At 39.5% G+C, this 19,166-nt stretch overlaps 1 protein-coding gene across 1 annotated transcript in view; it reads left to right on the plus strand.

The window, feature by feature from the left end:
• The window catches only part of LOC126347864 (uncharacterized), a 124,185-nt gene that overhangs the window by 36,165 nt on the left and 68,854 nt on the right, over positions 1-19,166 (plus strand). The window contains exon 3 of the mRNA XM_050002308.1: positions 11,428-11,635. Coding sequence (XP_049858265.1) covers positions 11,428-11,635 — 208 coding nt within the window. The remainder of the gene's footprint in view (positions 1-11,427; positions 11,636-19,166) is intronic.

A 19,166-nucleotide genomic window follows, 5' to 3' on the forward strand; every position in this document is an offset into this window, starting at 1 on the left:
CACAATACATCTAGCTGCCAATGAAATTCATCACAAATAATCCATCACAATTTGAGAAGAGCAGTGATGTCCACACCTACAACACTAAAGGGAAAAATGACCTTTTTTTTTACATATTATTGAAGCTGTCTGTGGCTCAGAAAGGAGTTCAATATGCATCAATAAAAATGTTTACATTTTTTCCCAATATCATACACTGAGGAGCCAAAGAAACTGGTACACCTGCCTCATATCATTGCCTGCAAGCACACAGAAGTGCCACAACATGACATGACATGGACTTGACTATTGTCTGAAGTAGTGCTGGAGGAATTGACACCATGAATCCTGCAGGGCTTCTACAAATCCGTAAGAGTACCAAGAGGTGGAGATCTCTTGTGAACAGCACATTGTGAGGTATCCCAGATATGCTCAATAATGTTCATGTCTAGGGAGTTTGGTGACCAATGGAAGTGCTTAAACTCAGGAGAATGTTCCTGGAGCCACTCTGTAGCAATTCTGGATGTGTGAGGTGTCTCATTATCCTGTTGGAATTGCCCAAGTCCATTAGAATGCACAATGGATCTGAATCAATGTAGGTGATTAGACAGGATAATTATGTACATGTCACCTGTCAGAGTCATTTGTAGAAAAATCAGAGGTCCCATATCACTCCAACTGCACATGCCCCACACCATTACAAAGCCTCCACCAACTTGAACAGTTCCCTGCTGACATACAGGGGCCATCGATTCATGTGGTTGTCTCCATACCCGTACACATCCATCCACTCAATGCAATTTGAAACAAGACTCATCTACCAGGCACTGTTCTCAATCATAAAAAGTCAAGTGTTGCTGTTGACAGGCCCAGGCTAGGCATAAAACTTTGTATCATGCAGTCATCAAGGGTACACAAGTGGTCCTTTGGCTCCAAAAGCCCATATCAATTATGTTTCATTGAATGGTTCACACACTGACTCTTGTTGATGGCCCACCACTGAAGTCTAAAGCAGTCTGCAGAAGTGTTGCACTTCTGTCACACTGAATTATTCTCTTCTGACACTGTTGGTCCCATTCTTGCAGGATCTGTTTCTGGCCGCTGTGACATCAGAGGTTTGATGTTTTACCAGATTCCTGATACCCATGGTACACTCGTGAAATGGTTGTATGGGAAAATCTCCACTTCATTGCTGTCTTGGAGATGCTGTGCCCTATCACTCATGTGCCAACTGTAACACCACATTCAAACTCATTTAAATCATCTTGGTAACATGCTGTTGTAGCAGCAGTAACCAATCCAACAACTGTGCCAGACACTTGTTGTCTTATATAGGCCTTGCTGACTGCAGCACCATATTCTGCCTGTTTACACATCTCTGTTTTTGAATAAGTATGGCTATACCAGTTTCTTTGGTGCTGCAGTGCAAAATATCTGACAAGCAACAAAGCAAGTTTTAAATCTGACTTGAAATAATTTCTCGTGGACAAATCCATCTATTTCATTGTTTTTAAGTGAATTTGCATGCGTAGGACAAAAAAAAAAGTTTTCACTAATTTTAACATAAGTCATTTATACTTATCCTTTAAACAGACTTGTTACACACCAGTTTGTTAAAAGTATCACTCAAGTGATCTATGGAACTTGTGACTAACTAGCTAACTTGTGGTAGAGGGTACAGCCCTGCGGCATCTGGTCATCAGTAAGTTTAAAATACACTCCTGGAAATGGAAAAAAGAACACATTGACACCGGTGTGTCAGACCCACCATACTTGCTCTGGACACTGCGAGAGGGCTGTACAAGCAATGATCACATGCACGGCACAGCGGACACACCAGGAACCACGGTGTTGGCCGTCGAATGGCGCTAGCTGCGCAAAATTTGGGCACCGCCGCCGTCAGTGTCAGCCAGTTTGCCGTGGCATATGGAGCTCCCTCGCAGTCTTTAACACTGGTAGCATGCCACGACAGCGTGGACGTGAACCATATGTGCAGTTGACAGACTTTGAGCGAGGGCGTATAGTGGGCATACGGGAGGCTGGGTGGACGTACTGCCGAATTGCTCAACACGTGGGGCGTGAGGTCTCCACAGTACATCGATGTTGTCGCCAGTGGTTGGCAGAAGGTGCACATGCCCATCAACCTGGGACCGGACAGCAGCAACCCACGGATGCACGCCAAGACCGTAGGATCCTACGCAGTGCCGTAGGGGACCGCACCGCCACTTCCCAGCAAATTAGGGACACTGTTGCTCCTGGGGTATTGGCGAGGACCATTCGCAACCATCTCCATGAAGCTGGGCTACGGTCCCGCACACCGTTAGGCCGTCTTCCGCTCATGCCCCAACATTGTGCAGCCCACCTCCAGTGGTGTCGCGACAGGCGTGAATGGAGGGACGAATGGAGACGTGTCGTCTTCAGCGATGAGAGTCGCTTCTGCCTTGGTGCTAATGATGGTCGTATGCGTGTTTGGCGCCGTGCAGGTGAGCGCCACAATCAGGACTGCATACGACCGAGGCACACAGGGCCAACACCCGGCATCATGGTGTGGGGAGCGATCTCCTAGACTGGCCGTACACCTCTGGTGATCGTCGAGGGGACACTGAATAGTGCACGGTACATCCAAACCGTCATCGAACCCATCGTTCTACCATTCCTAGACCAGCAAGGGAACTTGCTGTTCCAACAGGACAATGCACGTCCGCATGTATCCCGTGCCACCCAACGTCCTCTAGAAGGTGTAAGTCAACTACCCTGGCCACCAAGATCTCCGGATCTGTCCCCCATTGAGCATGTTTGGGACTGGATGAAGCGTCGTCTCACGCGGTCTGCACGTCCAGCATGAACGCTGGTCCAACTGAGGCGCCAGGTGGAAATGGCATGGCAAGCCGTTCCACAGGACTACATCCAGCATCTCTAAGATCGTCTCCATGGGAGAATAGCAGCATGCGTTGCTGCGAAATGTGGATATACACTGTACTAGTGCCGACATTTTGCATGCTCTGTTGCCTGTGTCTATGTGCCTGTGGTTCTGTCAGTGTGATCATGTGATGTATCTGACCCCAGGAATGTGTCAATAAAGTTTCCCCTTCCTGGGACAATGAATTCACGGTGTTCTTATTTCAATTTCCAGGAGTGTATTTTGTCTATAAAGAAAAGCACAGGGGACATTTCTGCACTCCACATGTGTCCTGAGCCCATTATGTGATGATCCTGCAACAAATGGGCACTTAGTCCTGGCAAGGAGGCGGGGAAAGGGGGGGGGGGGCAGGCTAGATGTTTACCTCAGACAGACTAAGTATTCCATGTCTCTGAAGCAGAATCATTAGAACTGTCAGACAGAATAAGATTTACACCATCTGACAGCTTATGATGATCTTTCTTCTTCTGGTTTTGAAACTTCAATTTGGGCTTAGTTGGCAGAGGAGACTTTGGAGCAACATTGGTAGCAGTGCTAATGCTGGCATGTTTACTGGTTTCTACTTGTTGATTTACTGTAAGCTCTACAGCGTAAGCAACAATGACATTTTCTGATACTGTTGAGGGCATTATAGGCTGCATACTAACACCACTATTGCAACTGTGGGTATTAATGCTAACACTGTTAACCCAGTTTGTGTAGAGACAACCCATTTTGCTGGAAGGTGGTTTGAGTGAGTTCAATGGCTCCATATTGGTCCCAAGAGCAGCTAACGAAAGAAACAGACCCCTACTTGCCTGGATAAGTTTTAAACAACCAAGGTGTGGCAGGTTCATCATAGGTTGCACCTAATGACTGTTTTGCCTCAATAGCAGTGCATCTCATCAGCACACAGCTCACCTTGAGGTTGAGTTTTTTTTTTTTTTTTAACAAAAATATACTATATTCACTATCTGGGTAGTTAAACCAACTTACCCGCTCCCTGTAACACACAACGTTTCACTGCCTTACTGCACCATGGTCACTGAAGCATGCCTCTGAACACTGCACAGCACAGGGAGCAGTGAACATGGTCATTGGCTGCTTCAAGCATTGAAGTAAGTTGCCTGGAATGTTATGGACAGACATTGGTACCTGATGATGGTAGGGTATAAGTATATTAAAAACCACATAAGACAGACACTGACTGACAACAGGACACTGTTAAGCAAATGACAGAGTTATTCTGATGTAAAGGATGTTTACATGGAGGGGAAAGAGGCTCCTGATACATATGACATCACCCCTTAACATCTAATAACACAGGTTGGTTGGTTTATTTGAGAGAGGGGATCAAATAGCGAAGTCATCAATCCCATCAGATTAGGAAAGGATGGTGAAGAAAGTCAGCCGTGCCTATCAAAGGAACCATCCTGGCAACTGATTTAGGGAAATCACAAAAAAATCTAAATCAGGATGGCCGGACGCATGTTTGAACTGTCTTCCTCCTGAATGTGAGTTCAGTGTGCTAACTACTGCTCTACCTCACTTGGTATGACACAGGAACATAATACCTGACCATGTGCATCCATTTGTTCATCTGCTGCATCCAGCAGGTGATCTTTATTATGAGCAAGCAGTCCAACACACAATTTCTCCTTAATTGTATCAGAACGGTTTGAAGGAACACGCCATGGAGAAAGGTCACACATGTGGCTGGGCCTTAGTTCTGTTGAGCACATCTGGGAGATCACTGGAGGAGATGTGTGTGCCTTAGAATCAGCTCCAACTGATCTCTATTCTCTGTCAATAGTTAATAGCAGCTGAGAAGTTTTACATCATGATGACTTCCTAATTTTGTCAATGTCTCATGGACTCTATGACACAATGCATTAAGGGCTTTATTGTGGTGAAATTGTATGCTGCACATACTGGATATGGGTCTCAAAGTTGATGGCTAATGATTGTAGTATTAATGAAAAAGTGCAAGTTTTTATAAGTAGCTTAAGGAAGTCCAGATATGTTATAATAGATTAATTACGAATACAGTTCCTAACATTTGTTCAAATTTGTATACCTTGACTGATTATTTGATTTTCTTTCATTAACAAATATGGTGAAAGTGTATGTCTTTAGCCAATCATCTGGTGTAAACATTTGTGTCAGATTAATCCAATTTGTAGAAACAGAAGTACAATTTCAAACAGCCAAGATTGCTACCATACAGCATTTATTGTAATAAACCTGTTTCTGTAGAAGACCTGATGATGACAACATAGTTTGCTGAAATCGGTCATCACAATAACTGCTGTACATTAGTGATTTTGATTTGTTTGAAGTTGTATTTCTGTTTCTATATTAACCTAGATTGCCCCCTAACTTGACAATGTATGATAATCCAAGTTGGTTTTGATTGCAAAAGCTATCCAACCATTCCCTTGAAAATGCGCCGAAACAGCACAAATCTCATCAGTTAATGCCAGAGAAAGAGTGGCCTGAAGAATCTCCATCAGAATGTTATACATATTTTGTGTTTTGTACCCTGACATAATCCAGATATTGTATGTGATAAAGCTTATCAGCAGTGACTCACAGTAGGTGTTATAACTCTGATAGACTTCGATCCATTAGTTCATATGATTGGTCACCTGCTAACAATACTCAAGTTGTTATGCTTTGTGCAGTGCTAACTACTTTGCTCAATAGCTACTGCCAGAGAAAGAGTGGTCTGAAGAATCTAATCAGAGCGTTGTTATCACAATTTTTCTGTTTTGTACATTGTTGTAATCCAGACATTGTATGTGATAAAGCTTATCAGCAATGACTCACAATACATGTAATAGCTGTGGTAGACTTTGATCCATTATCATTTTTGTGAACATAGGTTAGCCCAGAATATCAAACCACCTTTGTGAAAATAATCATTTCAATCATTTAAGAACAGCTCAATTTGGCTTCTGTAAAGGTTTCTCTATTTAGAGAGCAACATATGGTCTCATGAATTAGTCCTGGTTGGATTAAACAACAAAAATTACCCCACTGATAGTTTCTGTGGTCTTGCCAAGGACTTTGATTGAATAGGTCATACAATTCTACATGGGAGACTCACATGGTATGACATTAAAGAAATTAAACTTGTACTCATGGAGTCACTCGTAACAACAAAAAACAAAGGGTTACAATAACAAATTATATGATATGAATAAGTCTAATTCAGAATCAGGGAACATTAACACATTGGAACCGACAGACATACCAGATACGTTCACTGTGTTTGAACCATAAAATCCAACGGATGTATGTCATACATTCTTCACTTCCATATTATTTATTTGTGATTTGAATGCATGTTTTATGTTTGTAAGTGGAGAGACTAATTGTTCGGCTTGTCATAACTGCATTGTTGATGGCTTGTGTATGCAAGTCTCTTGTGAATGGTACCAGTGTTGTGTGAACTGTGTATGTGCTTGGAATATTATTGAAGGTTGTTTTGTTCTATGTCAGCTGCCATGTTCTGTTATTTTGTGCATCCTTCCCATGTGTAAAAACTCATAAATTGTGAATATGGCTAACAGACATTTCTTGTCAAACATAGATATTGAAGAACTGTTGAATGATAGCTCAGAACCTGACGAATTTTTGGACGACATGAGCTATTTTTCAGAAGACGACAATGACTCACATGAGCTGGAACATTATTCACAATATCAAAACATTAAAAAAGAGTGCATCAACAGGTTTTATCTGTAAATTAGCACAGCAATTGGTTCAAAAAGGAGGAGCAGAACTAAATAACAACACACATTCAGCATCTGAAGATGCAAGTGCAAACAGACTCACAGCACATCATTTTCATGAGAAACTGCCGCCAGCAGAAAAGAAAACAAACCCAGCTGGAAGCTGCAAGGTCTGATGGGAACAAGGGAAGCTGTAGGAAAGGTAGTGAGGAAAGAGACCAGATACTACTGTAGGTTATGTAATATATGTATTTGTATTCCCGAGTGTTTTGAAAGATTTCATACCCGAATGAAGTTCTCTAATTTGTAAAAACAAGAAAAAAACATTTCACAATAAAACACTTGACCTGTAAATGAAGCATTTAGTATTTCCTGCTGACAAGTGATTTTAAATTAATAGCCTACCATTCCCTATGACTTATGAAAATTTTGTTCATTTTGGGGAAAAATAAAAATGCTGAAAACCAGTATACAAATCACTGTATAATTTATTTGTGATAAGCATATACACATTCACAAAGAGGAAGGATGGATGGTTAAGATGATATACTGCCTAAAGAGGTAAGTGGATTAGTAAATTTATTAAAAAATTCTAAATTGTAGCAAATTTCCTCAGGATCTGGGTATTAACTGGATTGCTAACCCATTAGGCTCCAATGTGTTAAACATGATGTCCTGCAATGTTTGGTGCTTTGCCTATTTCTGTTCTAGATTATATAAATGACTTTTCTGGGTACTGGAGGACTTTCAAAAACTGTGACATGTGTTTACAACACATCTGTGCTGGTAAAGGGCCCATACACACCCAAAAAGTACATAGCCAGGAGACTAACAAAACTGGCTTACAATCAGTTCACAACAAACAGATTAATCCTTAATCTTAGAAAGACTCCTATTGGGCAGTTTCAGACATATCAGATTGACTTATAGGTAACAGAGGTGAAGATTAACTGTCACATACTGTATGAGGCTCCAGGAGGGAAATTTCTAGGTGTGCAGATAGATAATAAAGTGAGGCTGTACCCATGCATGGATAAGTTAACCAAAATGCTCAGTTCTGCTTGCTTTGCACTTAGAAGTCTCTCTCCTTGTGATGAATTTGCTGGCACACTTACACTCAATACTGTCGTACGGGATAACATTCAGTGCCAAAGCAGCTGAGGTAAAAAAAAAAAAAAAAAAAGACAATAGAAAATAACATAAAGTCTGGGATAGAATATTGTTGTTAAGTAAAAAAAAGAAAGTATTTGTTCTGCAGAGGTGTGCAATGGAAATACTGTATAAAGTTGGTGACTGAACATGTGCCAGAAGCTAAGGATTCTTACATGTCCATGTCAGCACATATATTCCCACTGTGGTTAATATAAAGAGAGAATTTAGGATGCACCCTGCAATTCACAACCACAATATTACAAGTAAAAATAATTTTCACATAGACTCTGCATCCATCTCCTGTGATCAGAAAAGTGCTTTATACTCTGGTGCAAAAGTTTATAACAGATTGCCAATGGACATCAAGCAGGAAATTGAAAATCCATGCGTATTAAATAACAAAAAAAGAGAGTACCTCAGTACCTAATCCTTCTACAACTGATCAGAATATTTGGACTCAAGAACATAAATTCAGCATAACTCTAATATCTGCATTAGACTGATTTCAAGTTTCCCAGTGGATAGGCAGCTGATAATAACCTGTCTGGTAGACAGAAGAAAGAGCAGTGTTTTTTTTACTGAAAAGGAAATGAAAACACATACAACACTGGTGTAATATTCTCCAATAGTTATTATTTACATCACAAACTGGTTTTTGGCTGTTACACCATAACCAGGTACAAAGATAAATATGTGGTGTAATGAAATTTTTGTTGGACCAAAGATTTTATACTAGGGCAGATTTCCTTCTCATCCTGTATGGTAAGTCTCCCCTGATCTGTGGTTCTGGATGACTTCTCTGAACTCTATCCCTTTTCCTAAACCTCTCCTTTCCCTTCACCCCTCTTTCTTCTCCTTCAACCCTTCTGTTGGAAGAGGGAGCCACTGGTTCCAAAAGCTTCAAATGTAAAACTTTTTTATATGAGAGAGTGGCTTAAGAAAGTGTTAAATGCAGAAGGATGTTGACACATTTTACAGCATTGTGTAATGTGTCCAGTAGAGGAATAATTCAGAGATGATGACAGTATTTTCGGCATGACAATGCATCTTACCATAAAGCAGCATCTGGAGGCAACGATGTGTGAGCAAGTAGTGTTCTTGGCCCCCTGTTTTCTTGATCTGTATAAATAATGTTAAGAGCTCCAACAGTTCATGCAAAATTATGTTATTTGCAGATGATACAAGAATAATTATAAGTGATGACAGAAAATCCTTATCCACTACAGTGAAAAAGTTCTGAAGAGTGTGCAGCAGTTGTTTCATGCTAATAAGTTAACAAGTAGTTTAAATAAAATAAATTACATATGATATGGTAAAGTAAATGAGAAGGATGATTATCATTTGTTATTTAGTGATGAAGAGAGAGAGAAAATGTAGTCTACAAATTTTTGGGAATGCAATTTGGTCATGACTTGAGCTTGAAAAACCATGTCATATACATATCCCACAAATCCAGTTTGCATATTTTGTACAGAAAATAATTTCTAGAATTTGTAGCACAGGATGTGCAAGATTAGTGTATTTGCTTATTTCCATTATATTGCATCTTAAGGAATAATGTTCTGGGATGTAACATAATCTCACTTGAGAGATTTTTAAATTTTAGGAAATGTCCATTACAATTATTTCACACAGCTTTCCACAAACACACTGGCGGTTCTCATTCATGCAGTTAAAAATACTTACAGTACCATGTTTGTAGCTACTCAAACCGTAGTGACACAAGAACACACTCAAGTGGTTTACATATAAATTCAGATTTCCCTTAACTTCAATCCACATATCAGGAAGGATATGCATGTCAAAAGAGCAAGAAAAACAAAAAGTCAAAAACATGTAAGCCATTATGGAATAAAGTTGTATGATGCTTGATAATGGAAACTTTAAGTCAGAATTTTAAAATTATCTCTTAAATAATTTTTTCAATAACATAGAGGAATATTTTGAATCCTTAAATCACTAACAAACAGTTTTATTTTCTTGGTTGTCGTTTCAATCATGCTGCTCCCATTGTAAATTTTATACTTTGCTTGTGTACTCTTTCAGCTCTAAATAGAGTGTGATAAATGTGTTTCTGAAAGTGTACTGCATGCATGTCAAAACATTTACTTGTTCAGAGAGCATGTGCAAAACCAATCCATTAGTTCATTGTGTCATTTTGTAATACAATGTAATCTTACATTTATAACAGTAATTTATAGAATTATGCTGTGCATATTCTGTATGTTAGTGAGACAGTCCTATATTATGTTAATGATGAAAAGTATTCTAATAAACTAAACCAAATAACAGTCCTGAAATGGCCTGCACTGCCCAGTGTCCCGACCTGAACTCATTGGAACACCTGTGGGTGGAGTTAGAACATCGATGTCACTCTAGACCCCCAGCATCCAATGTCACTACCTTTTTAGTTTTGACTCTTGAAGAAGAGTGGAAATCATTCTTTCACAGATATTCAGACACTACAGTTAAAGCATTCCCAGCAGTGCTGAGAGTGCCATGAAGTAAAAAGGTGGACACAAACTGAATTAATATGCACTTACAGATGTCCAGATACTTTTGATCAGATAGTATATGCACAGTGGAAATCTCCTACAAGTACAGAACTGTATTAGTGAGTCTTTTTGAAAAGTAATCTTGTAATCTTTTAAATTTAACATCGCTAACCTCTTCTATCTGGTTGTTATAATATCTTATACACAGGGTCATTGGAAACCTCTTACAAGTTCTGTCATTTTGAAGCTTAGTGAAAAAGGTTTAGTGTTGATGGCAGCGTTGTTTACCAAAGATGACAGATCTGTGCTTCAGTAAGCAGTAGGGTACAAATACATAGCACACACTTCAATATGAACAGAAGGTGATTCTGAAAATTATTGTTGGATGAATAATTTCTCAATATTTTGTGGGATGCCTCCATGTAAAAGATACTTTTCATTGATTTGATTATGGAACCATTCTTGAGTTCCTGTATATCTGGAAATGTTGATTCAATGCTGTGTGGTGTAATGGATTGCACACCATGACAATGGTGCATATCACCCAATAAGAATTGCCTGGTAGTGCTTAAAGGAGGACGAGCAAATTCTGCGCATTCTCCAATAGTTGCAGTTACACTGTAACACCAGATACCTGCAACACACTCATAGTACTTTACAGAGTCACTGCAAGCCTGTTTAATTGACAGCTTAATGGAAATTTGGGTACTGACAAATGTAATAATAACATTAATTGGAATTATGCTTACTATGATATTCTCCAATATATTTGTTGCAGGAATAATTTATCTTTCATGTTCACATATTCTTGAAGCACTCCAGCTAATGCTACATACACAATGAGAGGACAGAAATATTTTGTTGGTTTAAATAACATACAATTGAGACCAATAACATTTGTGGAAGACATGTGATCGACATCATGACTACATGTTCTGAACATTAATGCGCTGTCTGATTATTCCAACAGCACTTGTATGTCCTATCTTTCTTAATAATACGGTGCTGTATTGAAATCTATGTGACAAATGAAAGATTTTTGTGATTTTAAAGAAAGTAGAGTCATCCTTCAGTGCAAATGTAAATGTGTTTAAATATATTGCAGTGCTTGGTTGAAACACCTATAAAATATAGCTGATACATCCTCTTCTTCTTAATATTTCAGATTGATGCAGATACAGGAGCCCGTCAAAGCTATAGAGAAATATTACAATCAGTTGGGCAGCTTGTAAAAATTTTGGATGCATCAAATTTCAAACCTGGCGACACAGTAGTAATATGCAGTGAGAATAATCTCCAGTTCTGTGTTCCTCTCCTGGCATGTCTTCAAGCAGGATATGTATGTGCACCATTAAATCCTGCATACACTACAAGTAAGTTAACCATGGTTTCTTATTTTGTCATCTACACATATTCGTGCTATGGAAAATATTTTTGGTTGTTTGTGAGTAATGTGAATGAAAACTTAATAATAATAAATGAACTGTCAAATAAATGTCAAACCATACTTTATAGTAAATAAACTACGAAATAAGGGTTAAACATATTCCATACATTTATAATTACTGCATGTCACAAAATCACTGAGAAATACATAATGCTAGTTACCATTAGATGCAATATTGGTTTCAAATGAAACTAGATTTTACTTGAAAATGGAATAAAGCTGAAAAAATTGTCATAAAGAATACTAAACTTATTGCAGCTGGTCTGTCCATTTCCTTTTCATGGTGTCATATTATGATATGCAGTATGCTGTGGGCCCAATGGAACATAAAGCATCACAACAATTTATTGTATATAATCTATACTAAACTTGATAGTATAGTTATTTCTATACATAACATGCCTCAATGTGTATGCAAGTGGTCCATCTCTTGGCAAGCTTCCTAATTCCATCATGAAAGAAGCCTTGTGCATATCTGCCCTTGTATTGCTTCTACAACCTTGGCATCTGACAAAAACTTGGAGACAGGCAGGTGCTCCTTCATCAGACCAAAAAGACAACACTTTGAGTTAGGCCAGGACTGTACAGTGGGCTCCAGTAGCTGAAAATCAAGATTTTGAATAGACTTAACTGTTTTCCAAGCTGTATGAGGGTGGGTGTTACTCAGAAATAAAGTCACACCTTTTGAAAGCTCCCCAATCCTCTTTGTTTTGATTTTGGGATTCAGGTCATGCAGTAAGTCACAGTATCTGTACCTGTTCATTGTCTGACCTTTATGAGTGTAATGAATCAGCAGTAGGATGTTCATATCCCAAAACACTCACCATCAACTTTCCTGCAGAAACTTGGCTTTGTTACTTTGCTTTGTTCCTTTTCCTATGCAGGTGAAGTTGGATGTTTTCATGCCATGCTCTAGTACTTGCTCTATTGTTTGTAAAAATAGCAATATTTCTCATCAACAGTGTCTATGACAAGAAAGCCATGTGTGACAAGTCTACATACACAAACACATACATACTCCTTACCTACCATAAGGCGCATAGTAGAAGTTACATTGCATCATTACTAGCTATTCCCTTTCCTGTTCCACTGACAAATGGAGTGTAGGAAAAACATCTCAGTATGAGCTATAATTTCTCTTATCTTGTCTTCGAGGTCCTCACGTAAAATGTATGTTGGCGGCATTACAATCATTCTGCAGTCAGCCACAAATGCTGGTTCTCTAAATTTTTATGGTAGCGTTTCATGAAAATAGTGTCATCTTCCCTCAAGTGAATTCACAAAGCATCTTCGTAACACTTTCTTGTTCATAAAACTTACTGCTAACAAATCCAACAACATGCCTCTGAACTTCTTCAACATCATCTTTTAATCTGACCTGATCAGTGTCCCAAAAATTTTTAGTAGTACTCAAGAGTGGGTCACACTAATGTTCTACATGTGATCTCCTTTATAGCTGACCTACACTTTTCTACAATTCTTTTAATAAACCAACCTTATGTGCTTGTTCTGTCTCATATTGCTTCCAACATCATGCCTGGATGTTTAATCAACATGAGTGTATCAAACAGCACACCACTGATACCATTTTGGAACATTATTTTTCGTTTTGAAAATTTGTTTTTCCAACTCATTTGCACCAACTTACATTTTTCTACATTTAGAGTAAGCTGCCTTACATCACACCAAATAGAAATTTGGTCTAACTCAATGAGTATCCCCCTACAGTCACTCAACAATGATGCTTTCCTGTACACTACTGTCCATACTTTTACCCTTGTTGTGTACAAGAATCACCTGTGCTTTCTTCTGGGCACTTGGGACTTGAAATTTGCAGGCACATGATGAAATATTTTCACAGTAATTTCCATTTTCATTTTCCAACCTCTCAAATATCTTTCTACAAACTACATATACATCTCAACAAGATTAACCATACTGGAAAGCTCTGGTCAGAATAAAGACTATGGAATGATTACAGTTAACCACTGACTATATAGCTTTGGCTCTGAAATGTTGAAAGGCACATAAACAAGCCTCAACTTGTAACTAAGCTTTTGGATAATGTCCTTCCTGGAAGATAACATACTAATTATCTAGTATCATCCAGACTTTGTTTTTTCTTCTTTCACTTTGTCAATCATTGCCCATTCAGATCTTTCCTATGATTCCTTTCTTATCTTTTTTTATATGCAGTAATTACTCTCTCTTCCGAGCACAGCTGTGCTGAACTTTTGCAGCATACTGATGTATCGCATTTGGTCATGACCAGATGCAGTATCACAAGCCTCAGAAAGAGCCAAATTAAGCTCACACATGGAAAGAGGGCAGTTGTAAGGTTCAGAATTGTTGGACCTGAAGTCCAGCCCACCTCTCACTATGAGGATATGGTAGCAACTGAACACAACGTAGTGGCTGGCAGATACAATAGTCATCACAGACTGGTTTCTCACTGTTTGGGCAATGTCCCCATCAGTTATTAAGAGATATCTCTGTTTCAGCACTGCTGCTATTGGCAAATGATTGTGTTTACTGGACACCCTCTTGATGGCTTCCAGTATTTTTGTTGAAATAGTAGAATGATTGATAGGATCCAGGAATATTTGCCATGACCTTTTCTTGTCCTCTTTGATGATGCATGGAGCTTCAGCTCTCACCACTTGAAATGTTGTAAAATTTTCTGCTAATGGGTGGCACTTAAACAGTCACAGTGCCACACACCTGACCCAAACTGCTGTGTAGCATGCATCAGTGCACCAAGGTACAGACTGCCTTCAAAGAAGATCTAAGGCCTTTGAGATGGATAAATCGGTGGATTGAAGGAACACCCATGTGATGTGGTCCACCCATTCCCAGATGCTGCCTTGGTGTTCAAACACAGCCAGCTGACTGAACAGTATCCAGTTAGTTCTGCTGATCATCTATCTTAGTGGTCTCCTTTCAGGGATTGCTCCATCTGGTAGATGGATCCAGAATGGAAAGTCTTCACTGTATGGCTGAGGATGATCCAGTAGCAAGAATGAAATGAGTGGGATTTCCAATGTTGAAGAGGCACAGCTCCTGAGATTTCATGAGACTCTCTAAAACTTGATCCCTGAGGCATGTACTGGGTGAGCTCCAAAATACATTATTTCCCAGTAGGAAATATTGGTCAGGGGTGTTGGACGATAAGATCCCCAAGAGTGTCAGAATCTATCATTTCCTGTGGCAACATATAAAGAGTGCATATTGTTATGCTGTGACCCACATGAAGTTCAATGTCAACTGCTTGCAGTTCAGTGATAGAGCAGAGGAGCTGTGTGTATTATTGGCAAACACAGTCACCCCTCCTTTGGCCCTTTCCACTGTTGGGTAATGCTTGTTGTGGAAGGTATAGCGCCAAAGCACAGGGGTGCCAGTAAGTTTAAAATGTGTTTCCTGTAAATAGAAGCACAGTGGACATTCCACACTGATAGTTTCAGTTCCTCCACTTATGTCCTGAAACGATTGGTGTTCCACTGTAGTATGGGAACCAATTTTTTAGTGAAGTTTTTCTTACACCATGTCTTACTACCAGGCTTGGAATCCTGCAACGGATGGACACTTAGTCTGGAGGCTAGATGGTTACCCCTGACAGGCTTGTATTACATCCATTAGAGCCATAAGACAGAATGAGGTCCATATGACCTGATGGTTTACTAACTGCCTCTTTCTGTGGTGGATGCTTCCCATTTGGTTTGTTTGCCTGAAAAGGTTTAGTAGTATTGACAGTGGCAGTGTTGACCTGTTTACCAGAATCTGTATCTTGGGGTACCTGAAGCTCCCCAGTGATGGCAAATGTGACCATTTCTGATGCTCTGGACAGCTTATGAGTTCCAGAATAACTGCATTTTTACAAGTGCACTGAAAAATGCTCACACTTGCAACCTCCATTAATATACAGGCATTGGCTGCTGGAATAGGCTTTTTGGGAGTTGAAGTGAGAAAAGTAATGAAATTGGAAGGTTGCATGGTATTATTGCTCTTATGACCTCACCTTATGGGATGCACTTCATTGTTTTGAGCTCTTGTATCCACCTTTCTTCAAGGTAGACACTGCAGTCTTTACTCCAGACAGGATGACCTCAGAGCAATTAACACATTTTGAAGGAAACAAACAAATGATGCTATCATGTGTGGCCTTACTACACTTTCCACAAGTGGCTTCTCCCTTGCATTCTAGAGTGATGCCCACTAAGCTTTAAAATAGTACATTGTGATGGGGACATACGCCTGCACATTTAAGTGTAGGAAAGCTGCACTGATCTGCCTTGGAAGTTTTATGCTATTGTGACTAGATCATCATCTACTCATTTCATTATATTTTGCATATCCATGACACCTTCTTGAACACAGTCATCTTTAAATTCCTCTTCGGGAATATCTACAATATCTCTGCACAATACAACACCTTTGCTGTAGTTCAAGGATTTGTGTAGCTCTGTTTTGATTCATCAAACAATGGAAGCTTCAGGTAGGAATATCAATAATGTAGGAAAAGACAGATTGCTACTTACCATAAAGAAGGCACATCAAGTTGCAGATAGACACAATTAAAAGATACTTATATAAAGCTTTTGGTCACAGCCTTCATCAGTAAAAGAAAGATGCATGCCATTCACACACAAAAGCAAGCGTGCACTCACTCAGACACACACACACACACACACACACACACACACACACACACACACAACCAACATCTTCAGCATCTCGGGGTAGAATACAACTATCATTCAGGATGCAAGCAGCAATCTGGAGGGGATGGGGAAGAGGAAGGGCTGGTAATGTACAGGTGGGGAGAGAGACGAACTCTCTCTGGTGTAGTGTGCAGGGACTAGACTGCCAACAGGTGCAGCATCAGGAGATTGTGGGGCAGATGGATGTGTTGGCAGAGGGCTGCAAATAAGCAGAGTGAGAGATGAGCATGGGGAGGAGATGATAGGACAGAGAGGGTGAGAGCTGATGGGTGTTGGGTGTGGGGGCAGAATTTTACCATAGGTTAAGGCTGGGACAACTACAGGAGTGGAGAATCTGTGGTAAAGGTAACTCCCATTTGCACAGTTCAGGATAGCTGGTGGTGGAGGGAAGGATTCAGATGGCTTGGGTAGTGGAGCAGCCATTAAAATCATGGCATGTTGCATCACAGAGTGGTCTAATTTGCTCTTGGCCACAGTTTTGGCGGTGACTGTTAATTCTGTTGGACAGCAGATTGGTAGTCACACCAATATAAAAAGCTGTGCAATGATTACAGCCGGAGTGGTAAATGAGATGGCTGCTTTCACAGGTGGCCTGGCCTCTGATGGGGTAGGATAAACCTGTGACAGGACTGGAGTAGGAAGTGCTGGGGGTGGATTGGCATGTTTTTCACCTGGGGCTTCCACAGGGTATGATACTTGTGGCAAGAGATTGGGATTGTTAGTGGCATAGGGATGAACTAGAATGTTGTGGAGGTTGGGCAGGCAATGGAATACTGCTTTAGCCATTAGCCATTATCAATGACATCAGTCTATTATAGAATTCTGGAATACATTCTATGCTCCTATACTATGAGATTTCTGGAGACTGCAAATCTTATTTGTAGGAATGAACATACATTTTGAAAACAAATATTACGTGAAACCCAGTTTGCTTTCTTCGTCCTTGAGAACCAGAAAGCAGGAGACAATGGCACACAGATTGCTGCCATATTCCTGAACTTGCAGAAGGCATTTGATACAGTTCTGCACTGTTACCTAATAAACAAAATTAGAATGTATGGAATATCAGACCAGCTCTGTGACTGAAGAGTTCTTAAGAAACAGAACATAGCATGTCATTCTTAACAGAGAGAAATCTTCAGATATAAAAGTAACTTAGAGTGTACCCCAAGAGAGTGTTATAGGCCTATAACTTTTCACAATATGTGTAAATGGCTAGGGTACTCATTGGAAATTCCATAATGCTTGGTGATGCTGTTTCATGGAGAGAAATGGAAAAGCTAGAAAATTGTAGTAAGAAGACCTACAGAAGGTCATTGCTTGGTGCAGGGATTGGCAGTTGACCATCAAAATAAACAAATATAATGAATTGTGCATAAATAAGCAGAAATGGCCATTATTGTATGATTACATGATTGCAGAACAATTACTGGAAGCAGTTATGTCCATAAAATATAGGAGGATACGTATGGAGCAATTTGAAATGGAACAACCACATGAAACTAATTCTGGGTAAGGTAGATGTCAAAGAGAGATTCACTAAAAGAATCCTCAAGAAGTATAGTCAGCTTACAAAAGAGGTAGCTTACCAAGCCCTCATTTAAGCAATACTTGAATCTTACTCGTCAGTCTGCAATCTGTACCAGATGGAATTGGGAGAGCAAATAGAAAAGATCCAGAGAAGTGCAGCAAGTTTTTGATAGAAGCACAGAAGTGTCATGGAGATGTTCAGTTAATTCCAGCAGCAGATACTACCATAAAGATATTCTACATCATCATGTGGTTTACTGTTAAAATTCTGAGAATGTACATTCCTAGAAAAATCTATCTATGTATTGGTTCCTCTTATGTATATTTTGGGAAAAGACCAAGAAAGTAGAAGTACAGCAATCTTAGCTCATATGGAAGCTTACCAACAAATACTCTTCATGCCAACTATTCATGATTTAAACATGAAAATGAAGAAGTAACAAGGTAAACAAAGTACCCTCCAATTGTGGAGTACATGTTAGATCTGGCTGTAGATGTAGATGTGTTTCCCATGTTTACTTCATAAATTTATCTCATTTCTTTTTAGGACTTCCTTCCATGATTGTGTGCAATGCTCTCCTACAAAGGACATTCATTGACATCATTTATATTCTTTTTCTCTTCTTAAAACTACATTCCATTCTGAACAGATTCCTATTGAACCTACCTGTCACTTCAGAAAAACATCCCTTTAATGAAAACCTTATTCCCACATCCTCTTCCTCAATTAGTACATAACTGGTGACATCTCTCCCAATGGTCTACTATAAAAATTGCAATTTCTGATACCCCTCTTTTCATGAATACCAAGTCTTCAGGTGCTGACAGTCCCCATTCCTCATAAACATAGTACTAAATAGATTTAAATGGCATAACAAGCTGTGAATGACCTCTACTTTCCTCCATAAGATATTTATATTACGCAATGCCAATTTCCTAAAAGTTGCCTCTCAATGCAGTCATTGCTCTCCAACTCCCCAAAAAGCTACTCATCCCACTGCCTCCTATTCTTGCCTCAGAATTTCACTACCCGACAGGACCTATGCTATACACACAGAACACCTCCCCTCCCTGCCATCCCTTATATAACCTTTTTCATCTGCCATTTTTCCAAAAATTCCCTGCCAACATCTTGAAAACACAGAACCTAAACAAACACAAAATATTAATGTTAAATAATCCACTAACAATCTTAAAGCTACTTAAGTT

This window comes from Schistocerca gregaria, chromosome 1, assembly GCF_023897955.1.
Source record: "Schistocerca gregaria isolate iqSchGreg1 chromosome 1, iqSchGreg1.2, whole genome shotgun sequence".
Lineage (NCBI taxonomy): Eukaryota > Metazoa > Arthropoda > Insecta > Orthoptera > Acrididae > Schistocerca > Schistocerca gregaria.